The sequence below is a fragment of the Piliocolobus tephrosceles genome, chromosome 8, assembly GCF_002776525.5.
Source record: "Piliocolobus tephrosceles isolate RC106 chromosome 8, ASM277652v3, whole genome shotgun sequence".
NCBI lineage: Eukaryota > Metazoa > Chordata > Mammalia > Primates > Cercopithecidae > Piliocolobus > Piliocolobus tephrosceles.
Window position 1 is genome coordinate 33,003,025 of NC_045441.1, and position 15,998 is coordinate 33,019,022.

General features: G+C 43.1%; 1 protein-coding gene across 3 annotated transcripts in view; it reads right to left on the reverse strand.

The window, feature by feature from the left end:
* Positions 1-15,998, reverse strand: part of NUDCD3 (NudC domain containing 3) — a 107,223-nt gene extending 91,225 nt beyond the window's left edge. For all 3 annotated transcript variants that reach the window (XM_023226327.3, XM_023226328.3, XM_023226329.3), the window contains exons 1-2: positions 15,495-15,998; positions 9,742-10,067 (exon numbers count right to left, since the gene is read on the reverse strand). In XM_023226327.3, the coding sequence (XP_023082095.1) occupies positions 9,742-10,067; positions 15,495-15,686 (518 nt within the window). In that variant the 5' untranslated portion in view covers positions 15,687-15,998. The remainder of the gene's footprint in view (positions 1-9,741; positions 10,068-15,494) is intronic.

The following is a 15,998-nucleotide window of genomic DNA, read 5'->3' on the forward strand; positions in this document are numbered from 1 at the left end:
ATTTATTTTTAATCGAAGTCTCACTCTGTCACTCAGGCTGGAGTGCAGTCACGTGATCTCAGCTCACTGCAACTTCCGCCTCCTGGGTTCAAGCAATTCTTCTGCCTCAGCCTCCTACAGGTGCGTGCCACCACACCCCGCTCATTTTTGTATTTTTAGTAGAGACGGGCTGTCACCATATTGGCCAGGCTAGTCTATATCACGAATTCAAAATCAGCAAAAGGAATACAAGGAAATGCTCAGGATACTCTGTTTAGCATAAAAGGAGATAAAGTGTAATAAAATTTTATAAATATACATACATGTATTTATGTATATGTTTACATTAAGAAAAAAACAGGCTGGGCACAGACACTCATGCCTGTAATTCCAGCACTTTGGGAGGCTCAGGCAGGAGCATAACTTAAGCTCAGGAGTTTGAGACCAGCCTGAGCAACACCAGGGAGTTTCATCTCTACAAAAAATTTTTTAAAAATTAGCCAGGCATGGTGGTACACATCTGTGAACCCAGCTACTCAGGAGGCTGAGGTAGGAAGGCAGCTTGAGCCCAGGAAGTCGAGGTTGCACTGAGTTACAATTGCACCGTGCTCCACTATCTTCCAGCCTGGGCAACAGAGTAAGACTCTGTCTCAAAAAAGAAAAGAGAAGAGGAAAAGGAAGAAGAAAGGAAAGAAAAGCCATAGAAAATATCCCAAAAACTTAATAGGAGGTGAAGGAATGTTCTTTATATACTTAGCTGTATTTTCCAAACATTGTACACTGAATAAATAATCAGAAAGAAAAATGAAAAGCTTTTTCAAGAGAAATAATAGTAACAATAATAGCTAGTTACCTACTTGAGTTCACACTCTGTCAGGAATCATGCTAAGCAGACCTCATTCAATCCTCACCAGAGCCTACGGAGTTGGGTATATGGAGAGAAGGGGATTCTGATTAAGCCCCCATGACTCTACAAAGGGGTCTCCTGCAATGGGCACCTGAAAAAGCCTTGAATAGTAAAGGAGAAGCTGTTTAAAGACAAAACAAGGAAGCCAACTTTCTCAGGCAGTGTGCACCTACACACAGAAAGAAGTCTCAGGCCTGGAGCACAGGCACCTTTCTATTCTCCTGACAGCCCACCCGAGGGACATCAAGAGCCAGAGATGTCATGATAGGTGGGTGAATGCTACAGAAGGAATGTTTGTGTCCCTCCAAAATTCAAGTTGAAGACCTAACCTCCAAAGTAATGTTATTTGGAGGTAGGGCCTTTGGGAGGCAAGTAGGTCATAAGGGCAGAGCCATCGTGAATGTGAGTAGTGGCCTTATAAAAGAGGCCTAAGGGAGTTCATTTGCCCTTTTCACCATGTGACAACTCAATGAGAAGACAGGTCTATGAACCAAGAAGTGGGCCCTCATCACTGAACCTGCTGGCACCTTGATCTTGGACTTCTAGCCTCCTTTAGAGGCTGTCAGCAATAAATGTCTGTTGTTTATAAGCCACCCAGGCTACAGTATTTTTGTTATAACAGACTGAGCGATAACAGTAAGCAAAACCAAAGAAGAGGTAGTAAGAAATGGAATTCGGCATGCACTGGGGGTCACCTCACAAAGGGCCAGGAAGTGAGAAAGGCTGAGTAAGTCACTGTCCTGTATCACTGAAAATGTGGGCACAGCCAGCCATAAAGGAATAACGTAAAATGAAGCACAAACTCCAAGGAGGCAGGGTTATCTGCTGGGGAAAGCGGAGGGATGAACTACTGGAAAGACTTTGCTGATGAGAGAAGTGAAGAGCTCCCATACCTACGGGGACCAGGTCAGGAGGGAGCAGTCTGATGATGATGAAGTATCTGCCAAGGACACTATTAGGAAACCTGAAACTTATTTTCCAAATGATGCCATTCCCTTCCCAAGAAGCACTGAGGTCCCTATAACTGGGCAAGAGAAAGTAATGAACGGTTTTCTCAGGTTTTATGTTCTAATGGGCTTGTCCTAGAAGGTGTTAATATGTCAAATTGTTCCATGACACCTCTTGGTACACTGCCACTACTCTGCTTCCCTGTCCAGGGCAGGAGGAATGGCCTGGTTGGACCCAGGGCCCTGTCACTGCCCAGTGCACACCAACAGTGTTGGAGCACTCTGTTCCTCATCCAAAGGACAAAAAGACACCCAGTCCAAGCACACAGGATAAAGACAACGGTTTCTAGGCAGTAACTGAAATTCTTAGTGCTACCATATTTTCCTTCGTCTTTGTTAAAGAATTCTCCTCGTGATTTTTAAAGACAAAAGCCCAGAACTGACACAGACTTTTGGAGATTTTTGTCAGCATCCCAGCACTAGCACAGACAAAGTTACCATCCCACTGCCTACAGCAACACCTGCAGGTCAAGAGTCTGCACTGCAGGTGCTATGAAAGTTGACACTGACAGCCCATGCCCAGAAAACCAACACCAAACCCTACTGTGATGTCATCCAAGAGGCAAACCCTAACAGGCAGCTCTTGAGAAATGCCTGATTAGTGACTATGTCATAAGATACTGCAGACTTTGCACCCCTCTCTTCCACAGTCCTAATCATGTCTGCAGGCACCAGTTACTCAGTCTAGTATTACACAAACACTGAAGCTCACATGGCACTTTTCACTGTTTACAAAGTCTTTACTATGAACTTTTTTTTTTTTTTTTTTGAGATGTAGTCTCGCTCTGCTCTGTCACCAAGGCTGGAATGCAGTGGCACGATCTCAAGTCACTGCAACCTCCACATCCTGGGTTCAAGCAATTCTGCTGCCTCAGCCTCCTGTGTAGCTGGGATTACAGGCAAGTACCACACCTGGTTAATTTTTTGTATTTTTAGTAGAGATGGAGTTTCACCATGTTGATGAGACTGGTCTCAAAATCCCGACTTCAAATGATCAGCCCGCCTCGGCCTCTAACAGTGCTGAGATTACAGGTATAAGCCACCACGCCCAGCCTGAACAACTACTAAAACTGTAAAGTATCCTTACAGAATATAAGCACATTCTCTGATGCTATCTTGTACAAACAGGGTAATATCTGTGCTCAAATTCTCACTCTTCTCTGAGGAATAAGATGGGTTATTTACTTTGGGCCAGGCACAGTGGCTCATGCCTGTAATTCCAGCACTTTGGGAGACTGAGGCGGGTGGATCATCCAAGGTCAGGAGTTCGACACCAGTCTGGCCAACATGGTGAAACCCTGTCTCTACTAAAAAAATACAAAAATTAGCCACGCATGGTGGCAGATACCTGCACTCCCAGCTACTTGGGAGGCTGAGGCAGGAGAATCGCTTGAACCTGGGAGGTGGAAGTTGTAGTAGGCCAAGATCACACCATTGTACTCCAGCCTGGGCAACAAGAGCACAACTCCGTCTCAAAAAAAAAGATAGGTTATTTTAAGCACTGGGGTGGGAGCATTTCTGATCTTCATTTGACATGTCCTGGCAGCAACAGCAGGGCAGGAGCAAGAAAGAAATTCAGACCAGTTGTAGGTTATTAGTCAGGGAGATGCTAAAATCAGAGTGATGGTAAAATTACGTCAAAATAAAATTTCCCCCAAATCACCCCGAAAATACTGTAAATGAAACCTGTACATTATTATGTATAAATAACAATGTATGCTGCAACAGCTTTAAGGCAGAACACAGGCACAAGGTTGCCAGGATCTGGGAGTCTGGCATCAATGGAAATGTCATTGTATTAGTCCATTCTCACACTGCTATAAGGACATACCCAAGATGGGGTAATTTATAAAGAAAAGAGGTTTAACTGACTCACAGTTCAGCATGGCTGGGGAGGCCTCAGGAAACTTTACAATCATGACAGAAGGGGAAGTAAACACATCCTTCTTTACACAGCAGCGGGGAAGAAGTGCCAAGCAAAGGGGGAAAAGCCCCTTATAAAACCGTCTCATGAGAACTCACTATCACGAGAACCACATGTATATAACTGCCCCCATGATTCATTGCCTCCCACCAGGTCCCTCCCATGACACGTGGGGATTATGGCAACTGCAATTCAAGATGAGATTTGGGTGGGGACACAGCTAAACCATACCGGTCATCTATTTTGACTGCAGTGGTTACAAGACTGTATTTGTCCAAAGTCATAAACTGTATTCTACAAGGAATGAATTGTATTGTTACATAAATTATACTCTACTGAAACACAAAATAATTGTCTGTATACAGTAATGAATACCTTATAATAAAAATGCATATATAGAGGCAGGAGGATTACTTGAGCCCAGAAGTTTGAGTTCAGCCTGGACAACACAGCAAGACTCTGTCTCTAAAAAAATAAAACTCAAAATACATACATGCAAAATATAAATACATTATTTTTAATAATTTCTTTTTTCCCAGAACTTACACTAAATTTATTTAAATTAAATAAGCATGTGATGTGACTTTACTGTAGCATACAAAAAGGGAGCTAATGCCTAATACTGGTTAGAACCAAAAAACGTGTCAAGCAGGAGTCAGCAGAAATCAGCAATCTAAGACTTAGATTCTAGGTAACTGATTTTAGACAGAGTGCCCACAAAAGGCGGTGCTTCTGTGTGGTCTTCCAAAGAATAACTACCTTAACTTACTCAATTAAAAGAACTGCAGATCTACAGTTTATAGGATAAACTATCCTGAACACTGGTGGGAGGACTGGGGGTACTGCTAAAGGTAGAACAAGGAAAAGGATGGTCTTTCATGTTCTACTTTCACATCTGCTAAAACATTACATTTCAGGTATAACCAGAGATCAGTGCCACAACTTCCTGTTTTGTTAGAGGAAAACAAGTAACTGAAGCTGAGAATGTTCCAGTCCTTGGAAATGTTTGATGAGGATTCTTGCAGTACCAGTCTATTCTGAACAAAGAGCTACCAAGTAGAAAGGTTACCTTTCCTGAAACATATGCAAGTCTTCACTCTATACTTATTTTTAAGGTAGAACTCACAAAACTAACTCTAATTCTAACCCAGAACATAAATCATTGGTTCAAGAATTTTAAAATAGGGTCTCTATGAAACAACAAAGTAGCTATTCTAGTCTATTACTCAGAAATCAAAACCAATCCCCTCTTTTCATTTTTTGGAGATCATAAAAGGAATACAAAAAAATTAATGAAACAAAATAAATGGTCATTACAGAAAAATTAGAAAATATAGTAAGTGACAAAGATAAAAATGAAGAACACTCACAATTCCACCACTCTGGGATTACTACTATTATTTTCTTCCAGCCTTTTTTTCTACATATATAATTTTTAAAGTTTTCAAATTTGATGTTAGACTATATAGTTTGAATTCTCCCCTTCTCACTTAACATTATATCATGAAAATCAAGTCAAGGTTCCACCAAAGAAACAGAAGCAGCAGATATAGTCAGCCCTCGCTATCCATGGGTTCCATATCCCAAATCAAAATATTCCCAAAAAATATTGATCAAAATATTTGCTGCAGATCAAAAATACTCCCAAAAAAAGGCCAGGCATGGTGGCTCACACCTGTAATCCCAGCACTTTAGGAGGCTGAGGTGAGTGAATCACTTGAGTTTAGGAGTTCGACCCCAGCCTGGGCAACATGGTAAGAACCTATCTCTACAAAAAATACAAAAATCAGCTGGGCAAGGTGGTGCACGCCTGTAGTCCCACCTACTTGGGAGGCTGAGGTGGGAGGATCGCTTGAGCTCAGAAGCCAGAGGCTGCAGTGAAACAAGATCATGTCACTGCAAACAGAGCAAGACCCAGTATCAAAAAATATAAAATAAAATTCCAAAAAAAAAAAAAAAAGATTGTTTTGTCTGTGCTGAACATGTACAAACTTCTTGTCATTATTCCCTAAATAATACAGTGTAACAACTATTTACATAGCATTTACATTGTATTAGGGATTGTAAGTAATCTAGAGACGATTTAAAGTATATGGGAGAATGTGCATAGGTTATACACAAATATTATACTGTTTTATGTAAGAGACCTAACCATTCACGAATTTTGGTATCCATGAGGGACCTGGAACCAATCCCCTTCAGATACCAAGGGATAAATGTATTTATTAAGAGAGTTACTGCAAGAAATTGGCTTACATGATTGTGGGGGCTGGCTAGGCCAGTCTGAAATCCACATAGCAGGCCAATGTGGAACTCTCCAGAAACTGAGTGCAGCTGCTGTCCATCGGAGAAATTTCTTCTACGTCAGGGGAGCTCTGCTGTGTTCTTCAGGCTTTCAGCTGATAGATCAGGCCCACTCAGATCACCTAGGACAATCACCCTTACTTAAAGTCAACCAATTATTAACTTGTATCACATCCACAAAATACCGTGACAGCAATGCCAAGATGAGTGTTTGACTGAATAACCAGGACTGTAACTTAGCCAAACTGACAAATGAAACTGACCACCACAATAACCGTGTCAGTAATCTTTAAAAGCATTTTATAAATGTATTTATCCATTCCCTTACTATAGAAATTCAGCATTCTTCCAAAATTTTGCTAATATAAGTAATGTTGGAATAAATAGAACTCAAGTGAACAATGCTATAGACTGAATGTCTGTGTCCCAAAATTCCTATGCTAAATCTTAATCCCAAGATATTGGGATTAGTACTTCGGGAGGTGATTACGGCTCTGCCTTCATGACTGGAATTAGTGCCCTCATAAAAGACTTGAGAGAGTTCTCTCACCTCTTTCAGCATTTGAGGACACAGCAAGGTAACTATGAATCAGAAAGCAGGCTCTCACCAGACATTGAATCGGCCAGTCTTGATCTTAGACTTCTAGTCTCCAGAACTGTAAGCAATAAATTTCTGTAGTCTATAAGCCACCCGGGCTATATTATTTTATTATAGCAGCAAAAGTGGACTATGACAAACAACTTTGTATATTCAATCTTCATTCTCACATCTGATTATTTTACAGAAAGACTACTAGTAAGGAGGGGCTACACATAGAAATAACTCTAGAAAACCTCATAGGATCCCCTTGAGTCTTTGGCTGAATACAAAACTGCACACGTGTAAAGTGCAACTCCATGAGACAAGTAGGAAACCTGGGTAACTGATGGACAATCCCTAGAGCTGGGAGATGTTCAAGCCTCAACCAGCCAGAATGGAAAGACCTCACTAAACAGCTGGAGCACTCAGAAGCCCCAAAAAGTGTTAGAAGACTAAGCTAGCTTTAAAATAAAAGTACCCTAGACACAGCTTAACAAAACTGAAAAACAAGGCCAGACACATTGGTACACACCTATAATCCCAGCACTTTGGAAAGCCAAGGTGGGAAGATCATTTGGGACCAGGAGTTCCAGATCAGCTTGGGTAACATTAAGACTCCATCTCTACAATCAGTTGATCAATCAATACAAATAAAAACCAAGCTTCAAAAAGATCATTCTGATCAGCAAATAAATTAATTGCCTGCAAGAACAAAACTCAACACTCAACAGAAGAAACCAAAACCCAGAGACTCGACAGCGTAACATTCGTTAATGTCTAGCATCCAATCAAAAATTATCAGACATTTGAAAGAAAAAGAAAATGTGACCCAAAATCAAGAGAAAACTCAATCCATAGAAATAAACCAAGAAATCACAGAGATAATGGAATTAGCAGATAAAGACTTTAAACTATTGTAAGTATATTGAAGGATTTAAAGGAAAACCAAGGTAGGAATCGAAGCCATAAAAAACAATCAAAGGGAACCTGCAGGGTTGAAAAATAAACTATCTGAAATTAAGAAGTTACTAGATGAGTTTAACTAAAGATTGGACACTAAAGGAGAAAAGACAGTAAAGTTGAAGGCAGGTCAACAGAAAATATTCCAAAGGAAGGACAAAGAGAAAACAGACCTCCTAAGAGTGTGTGTGTGTGTGTGTGTGTGTGTTGGGGTTGAGGGGTGGGCACAAAAGTCCCCAAATAGTATAAACACAACAAAAATCATGCCTGAGTAAATCTTAAACTGCTCAAACTAATGATAATAACTTAAAAGCAGCTGATATAACAAAAGAATGAGGATATTTCACATACAGGGGAACAAAGAATGTCTACTCACTTCTCATCAGAAACAGTGCAAGCTAGAAGACAATGGAATTATAGTCTTTAAAATGTTTAAAGAAAAACAAAAACAAAAAAAAGTATCAACTGCAATTCTATATCCAACAAAAATATCCTCAGACATGCAAGATGAAATAAAGGCATTTTCAGACAAAAAAGCTGAAATAATTCACTATCAGCAGATTTGTACTATAAAAAATATTTTTAAAAGATCTGCAAGGAAATATCAGATGTCTGCCTTCCACCCTACACTTCCCACTTCCAATCTCTAAATCTTTATTTCACCCCTTCTCATCCAGAGCTCCATATTCAAGAACTGCTCCCCTTCTCCATCAATTTGGTTCCGCCATCAAACAATTGTTTTGTCTGAATTTCATTAGTTAGCCCGGCCTTTAAGACTCTGCAATCTTGCCCCTCCTGTCTTTACAAAACTTACTTTCTCTTACTCCATATTTTATAAGCCATTCCAAGTTGTTCACTTTGCTTCACTAACTAGAAAAAAAAAATTCAAAAACTCCCCGACAGCCTAGGCAATACAGCAAGAAAATCTTTTAAAAATTTAGCCAGGTATAATGGCAGACATCTCTACAAAAAATTATAAAATTAACCAGATGTGGTGGTGCATGCCTACGGTCCCAGCTACTCAGGAGGCTGAGGTGAGAGGATTGCTGGAGTCCAAGAGTTCAATTCATATATTGCGCTATGATCACACCACTGCACTCCAGCCCGGGCAACAGAGTAAGATCCGGTTTCTATTTAAAAATGTGCATGCACACACACAATCTCCCCCAAAACAGGTCAGAAAGAGAGCACAGGAGTAAGAAAAACAGAAGAGAACTCAAGGTGGCAGGGATTCGGGGGGGACACAGGTGACCCATCCTATCAGAGGGAAGAGAGTGAATTTTCCAAAAAACAAAGCAGGCCAAGAGGCTCATGGCTGTCTTGCAGACACTGCTACAACTCCCACACAAGAAGGGATCAGCTCCTCTCACTCAGACTGCAAGGAAGGACTGTATAACTAAGTTTAGAGCACCCACGAAACATAACTCCTAAAAAGTGAGTACAAGTACAGCATGAGGCTTGATTCAGGGAAACCTTATGCCACATTCAAGCTCTACTGCTCATTAGCTGCTTGACTATCGGCTCATTTAAAATTCACAACAGTTCTATAAGACAGGTACTATTATTATCACCGACATTTTACAGAGGAGAAAACTGAGACACAGAAAGATTATACTGCTTGCTCAAGGTAATACATTCAGGAAGCAGCATAGCCAGGATGTGAATCCAGTCACCTAAAACAGACTGCCATTTCAGGTGTCCATTATACCTCAGGCACTATGAGCACATCCTAGCAGTGCTCCTGCAGAGAGAAAAACACAAACAATAGAGCTGATGAGGCTAAGCCTCTAAAAACAGATAAAGTTAGGTCTTTGTGAGAGGAGTCAAGTGCTCTAATTTTGGCTCTATATCTCAAATGGTTGTATGACCACTGACCTTACCTAATAAGGGAACTGACCTTAGGCCAACTGACCTCCCATCCTACGTAACTGAAAGACTGTAATGCAGCAGTTTGCAAATATGAAGAGCTAAATAAATACTGACATCAAGAATTGATGTGTTACAAAGAATGAATTATGGACAAACACCAACACCAGATGTCAAGCAAGAAAGAAGGAAGCTGCAAAGTAGAAATTCCCACCTGGGAAGAGCTGGTGGTTCCCTAGGGACTTCAGCAGCACCAGCAACTGCTCCTGGAGCTTCTGCCTCCTGTGAGCCATGGGCCATTTCCTTCACAGGGTCCTGTGGGCCTGGAGGCTGCACTTTCTCTACTTCCTGACGCCCACCCAATTCTGTGGTGGAGTCAATCTCTATTTCCTGGACTGGGACTGGGACTGGCTCCTTCTCAGTTGCAGCCGCTGACACAGTCTTGGCCTCTTCTTCTTCCTTTCTTCTGATTTTCTCTTCAAGTTCCTGCCTTCTCTTCTCATCATCCTGACGGGCCATGTGGTCAAAGGTTTTGAATACCTAAAATCAAACAGCAACCCAGCAATCAGTTCGTCTGCCCAATAATGTACCACATATCTTGTAGAAATGTGGTAAAATCTGTTAAGGAGAGAACTAAAAGTCATAAACTGACAAGTTTTCCCATTGGAAAAATGGAAATGCACTGCCACTTCACCAAAAGCTGACAGGTAAACAGTGTTTAACAGGAGGATTCCAAAATCAACAAAATCAAAAACTTACAAACCAAGGCTAACGATATTTACAAACCTAAAATATGCACAGTTAGATGGTCTTTGTTGTCATTATTTTTACAGACCCCAGTTTTGTTCACAATGCAAAGAATACACGGTCCTAGTACAACTGTGGGTTATAAAGGATCCAAAATTCAGACTCACAAATGAAACATGAAAATATGGCTGAACTTCAATTCCCCAAATGCAACCAGGTTTACTGGACTGCTGCTATTTTTCACCACACTGTATGGACATTCAATTCAACAAACATCTACTATGTGCCTATGGTGTGCAAGAAACACACAAACAAAAAAAAAAACACGAAAATGATTTCTGCTGCCTCCTAAGAACTCAAAATTCTGGTGTGTAAATAAGTTCTTAACATTTTCTGGGACACAGTCACACCCATGAAGGTGCTGGGACCTCTCTACCAAAAAAGTACAGTGAAGACGTACCCATATATGAAAACTCTGATACAAGAGGAGGCATGACAGAGCCCTTAATTCCCTGTCAGAGTATGGGTGGGAATGAGCATATCTGGCAAAAGAAATCTAGGGAGACTTCTTGGAACAAGGAGGATTCTAGTTAGACCTTGAATGAGAGTCACATCTTCCATAGGGAACCATTGGAGGAAACGCCATAGCTCCAAGAATAGGCTTGTCAAGGAATGGCAAAAGCTCTTGCAACAACTGGAGGGAGGAAAGGCTGAGAGAGCAACCTGGGACATGGGTGGGAGTCAGATTCTAAAGGGCTAGAATGTGGACAGGTATTAAGTAACAATGTTCTGTGCACTGCGCAGGCAGTCAAAAGGGTGCTAACAGACTAACTGTGTCAAATGATTCTACAAACATTCTCTCAAAACCCTCACAAAAATCCTGTGAAGAAGACAGCATCAACATTTCAAAAATGAGAAAAAATAAGGCTTGGAAAGGTTAAGTAACTTGCCCCAGCTCCTGCTGGCAAAAAAAGTAAAAAATTACACAGCACGCACCAAACAGTGCAAGGAGATGATGATGTACGCAGAGGGGAAAAAAAAATCAATAAAATCCTAAAAGGTTAAAAACTGGAAACAACACCAGAACCACTTTCACTTCTGCAGATAACCTGAAGCCCTGACTAGATTCTAACATTCATGTTTCTACCGCTTTGAGTCCACTGCAGTCAGAGTTGCTCATCCTCCTGATACTCCAGCTCATCTTAACTCCACAAAAGCAAAGCAACAAGAACTCTCTCTCCTAACACCTGAGACTTCTGACACAGAATCCCCAGACTTGATAGTCCTCACCATGCCACTGCCTCTGCTCACTCAGTACATCCAGCCTTCTCTGACCTACCCATTCACACCACCAGGAAGTGCTACCACTGCCAACCTCCCAACCATCATGTGTTTTCAGTATTCATTCTAGAGTCACAGAACATGGAGCTGGAAGAGAACTCCAATCTGTGACCTCCAATCAATCTTCTCAGCTGACGAGGTGAAATGACTCTCCCAAGATTTCCCAACAATTTATGTGAGGAACAGGATGTAGCTAGCTTTCCTGATTCTAGTTTCAAGGACTTCTACAAAGGAGCACTTCTCAAAGTGGAGTCCCAAAAAAAACAGTATTATCGATTACAATGAATGGCTTGTCGGTCTAAACTATTTTTGTCTTAAAACATACTAATGTATTATAAAGTGGAATGCAATTTTCACATACATCACTCCTACTGAGGTTCTTCAAGCTGTGTATCCAGGCTATGCAAACTCTTAGGAGGAAACATATGAGCTGCCTAACTCTACACCAACACTGCACTCCCCAAAATATTAAGGGAACACTTTGAAGTTCTACAATGATGCAGCCCAGCACTCCCATCCAAATTCTTCTCTGCCTATATTCAGCAGAGACACCAAGCATCCCACTTCTGGTCGGGGTGGAGGGGCAGACCACAGGAAGCAGCCTTATGCCATCAAGTTAGGGACAGAAAAAAAAAAAATCCTAAGAGGCAGATGAGTAGGAGTGGAGAGGTCAGGAGATCACCTACTACCACACAGAAATAATGTTATGCTGGTACCAAGTCACTCAGTCTCATTCAGTGTTGTCCCACCCCACAACAAAATCCTTGTCAATACTGAAATCACCTTTACAAGCCTCCTGCCAAATGAGCTTTTGCGGATAAAAGAACAGGTTCCGGCCGGGCACGGTGGCTCATGTCTGTAATCCCAGCACTTTGGGAGGTCGAGGTGGGTGATCACCTGAGGTCAGGAGTTCAAGACCCGCCTGGCCAACGTGGTGAAACCCCATCTCTACTACCAAAAATACAAAAATTAGCCGGGCACAGTGGCGCATGCCTGTAATCTCAGCTACTCGGGAGGCTGAGGCAGGAGAATCACTTGAACCTGGGAGGTGGAGGTGCCGTGAGCCAAGATTGCGCCACTGCACTCCAGCCTGGGCAACAGAGTAAGACTCCACCTCACAAAAAAAAAAAAAAAAAAAGAACAAGTTCCCAGGATTCACCCTGATCTACCCAACCAAAATATCCAGGAATATGTGTTTTTAAAAGTTCCTTGGCCGGGTGCGGCAGCTCACACCTGTAATCCCAGCACTTTGGGAGGCTGAGGCAGGCACATCATGAGGTCAGGAGTTTGAGACCAGCCTGGCCAACATGGTGAAACCCCATCTCTACTAAAAATACAAAAATTAGCCAGGCGTGGTGTTGCATGCCTGCAATCCCAGCTACTCAAGAGGCTGAGGCAGGAGAATTGCTTGAACCCAGGAGGTGGAGGCTGCAGTGAGCCAAGATCATGCCACTGCACTCCAGCCCGGGTGACAGTGAGACTCTGTCTCTGGGGGAAAAAAAAAAAGTTCCTTAAGCGATGCTGATAGTTGAGAACCACTTCCAGAAAACATGACACCTCTCTTAACCATTTGCTGAAGATTGTCCTCTTGCGTTTCTGTGAAACTTACTGCTCTCCACCAAGATTATTCCCCAAGACCTGTTCTTCACCTTTGGCTCGTCTCTCTCCCTCGAATCACTCCAGTTGCTCTAGCTCCCAAAAGATCTAGTCCAGTAATTCCAATAGCCTATGGGCAGGGACTCCTACCGGGAACTTCAAGTTCAACCTAAAACTGAACTTTTTCCCCTAAACCCAGGTGACAGTTCAGTTAATGCATTATCACTATTCCAGTCACCCAAGTTTAAACCTTGGATCATCATTGACCCATCCCTCCCCTTCTTCCATCCCTGCTCCCCATCTCCACTACTTCACTAGACTGGTCACCAAACCCTAACCTATGGAAGTGTCTTATAACAGGTGTTACCAGGTAAATGAGTTACCAGGTAAATGAGTGCACTACCTCTGTCAGTTCATCTGTGAAACAAAGACCAACCTCTCAGGTTATGTTAAGGGTTAAATAAGACAACAACTGCAGAATATAAAACATCTGACACTATACATATTCGTATATACTCCTTTCTCCTCCACACCTTTCTGCAAAAAACTACAATCATCCTGGACAAAAGTGTTCTCATGCTACTATGGAATGGTTAAATAATAGAACAGGAAGATTTGGATTTCACAAAATGAAATTTTTAGTTCCAGCTCTACAGTGAATGGCTGTGTGTTCTCAGTCAAATCACTTAACCTTGCTGAATTGGTATGTAAACTTGAAACTTACCTATTTCACAGAGAGACTGAAGATCAAATGGCAAGCCTTCATTAACCTGCCATAAGGTCCTGCTAAAGGCCACCTTCAACAGCTCTCTGATCACTAAGATGGCACTTATGCCACTGACAAGGATGAGGAATAGCCTTAAGTTCTGAAATTGAACCCTAATGGAACCCCATTCTTCATTTGGCCCTATTACCCTGGTAGTTACCAAGACAGTCAAAGCTTTGGCTTCTACTGAGGAAAGTAACATCCGATCAACCTGCAGCATGCATTAAGATTTCAGGAGGAGGCCGGGCGCGGTGGCTCAAGCCTGTAATCTCAGCACTTTGGGAGGCCGAGACGGGCGGATCACGAGGTCAGGAGATCGAGACCATCCCGGCTAATGCGGTGAAACCCCGTCTCTACTAAAAAAAAAACAAAAAAACAAAAAAAAACAAAAAACTAGCCGGGCGAGGTGGCGGGCGCCTGTAGTCCCAGCTACTCGGGAGGCTGAGGCAGGAGAATGGCGTAAAAACCTGGGAGGCGGAGCTTGCAGTGAGCAGAGATCCGGCCACTGCACTCCAGCCTGGGCGACAGAGCGAAACTCCGTCCCAAAAAAAAAAAAAGATTTCAGGAGGAAACATCTGAAACACTTTATAAATTGTAACATCTAGAGAACTGGGGGAGGTATCATCAGCATTTCTATCTTCTTGGGTTTCTACAAACAGGCTTAATGCTTGGCTGAATAGTTTCTTTCAATCTCATCAGAAGTCCCATCTCTCTTATGAAACCTTCTTCACTTCTCAACCATCATTTCTATCTCCTTTCTTTACAATGGGCTCCATCAAATAATTGCCGTTACAAAGTTTTCTATTACTTTCTGAGTTTTCCCTCTTTAACTGTAAGTGTCACAAACAGAGAGAAACCACTACTTAAACACCCCTATCACCCGTACCTAAGAGTGTAAACTACATTCAGCAAACGGTTGCTTACTACATTCAAAAGTGCCCAGTCAACTTTACTGAATGAGTACTGACAGCACTTCCAACATACAATAAACTTAACCTGGAAGGTATGGAATTAAGTTCAAATGAAATTTTAATCATCACTACAATGACAGTCTTTGACCTGGGAAGTCACATTTCAAACAAGCGGCCACACCCATTGATCCACACAATGCCTCCGTCATCACCGCCAGCTCAAGTCTTTGGTAGTTCTGGGGCATGCACGTTTCTGTTGCTGTAAACGTACTTCCTTCCTGTCTGGCCTGCATGGATTTCACTCCCTGACCAGCAGACCCCACCACCGTGAGGGGTACGCGCTGCCGGGTGCTGAGCAGGGCTCTTAACAGTCGGCTTACTACTTCTGAAACCTCAGGACGTCCGGAGCGAACCCCGGCTGCTCCCTCAGCGGAATAAACTGACATCCAATCCGCGCTTCAAATTACTGAAGCCATTCTCGAAAGCTCAACCCCAGGATACCATGAAATGGAGGAAACAGGCTGGGAGAGCTTGGAGGAGCGGGCGCCAGGAGTCAAGGCAGGCCGGGGGCGGCGGCTCCCCAGACCGCAGGCCTGCCCGCCTCACCTGCAGCACCAGGGCCTGCGCGGCCCCGGGTGGGAAGCCCATGCGGTCCGACGGGTGGCGCAGCAAGCGATAGAAGTCTGTCTTGCGGTAGAGGAAGCCAAAGAGAACGCGCAGGAAATCCTGGACGTTGCCCACGTGCTGCAGGATGCCCAGAAGGGCCTGGTCATACAGCTCCGCCGCTCCGGGCTCCATGTCGCCTCCCGCCCTAGGTACGCTTCACACACAGAGCGCCGCCTCAGACCTGCCGACTGGCCACTTCCGGCGTCCGCAGCCAACGGCTCCGCCGGACGGCGTGGCTCCAGAACTTCCGGTCCGTGCTTGTTAGGCCCCTGCGACCCCGGGCTGTTTTCCCCGGGCCCAGCTGCCCCACGCTCTTTGCCCTGAGGTGGTCTTTGACAAAAGAGCCCGATAAAGTCAGCATTGAGGTTCCTACGCGGAAGGAGGCCCGTGGCTGCTGTTGCGCTGCGGTCGCTTGGCCGCCATGTTTGAAGAGGGCGAAAAAAA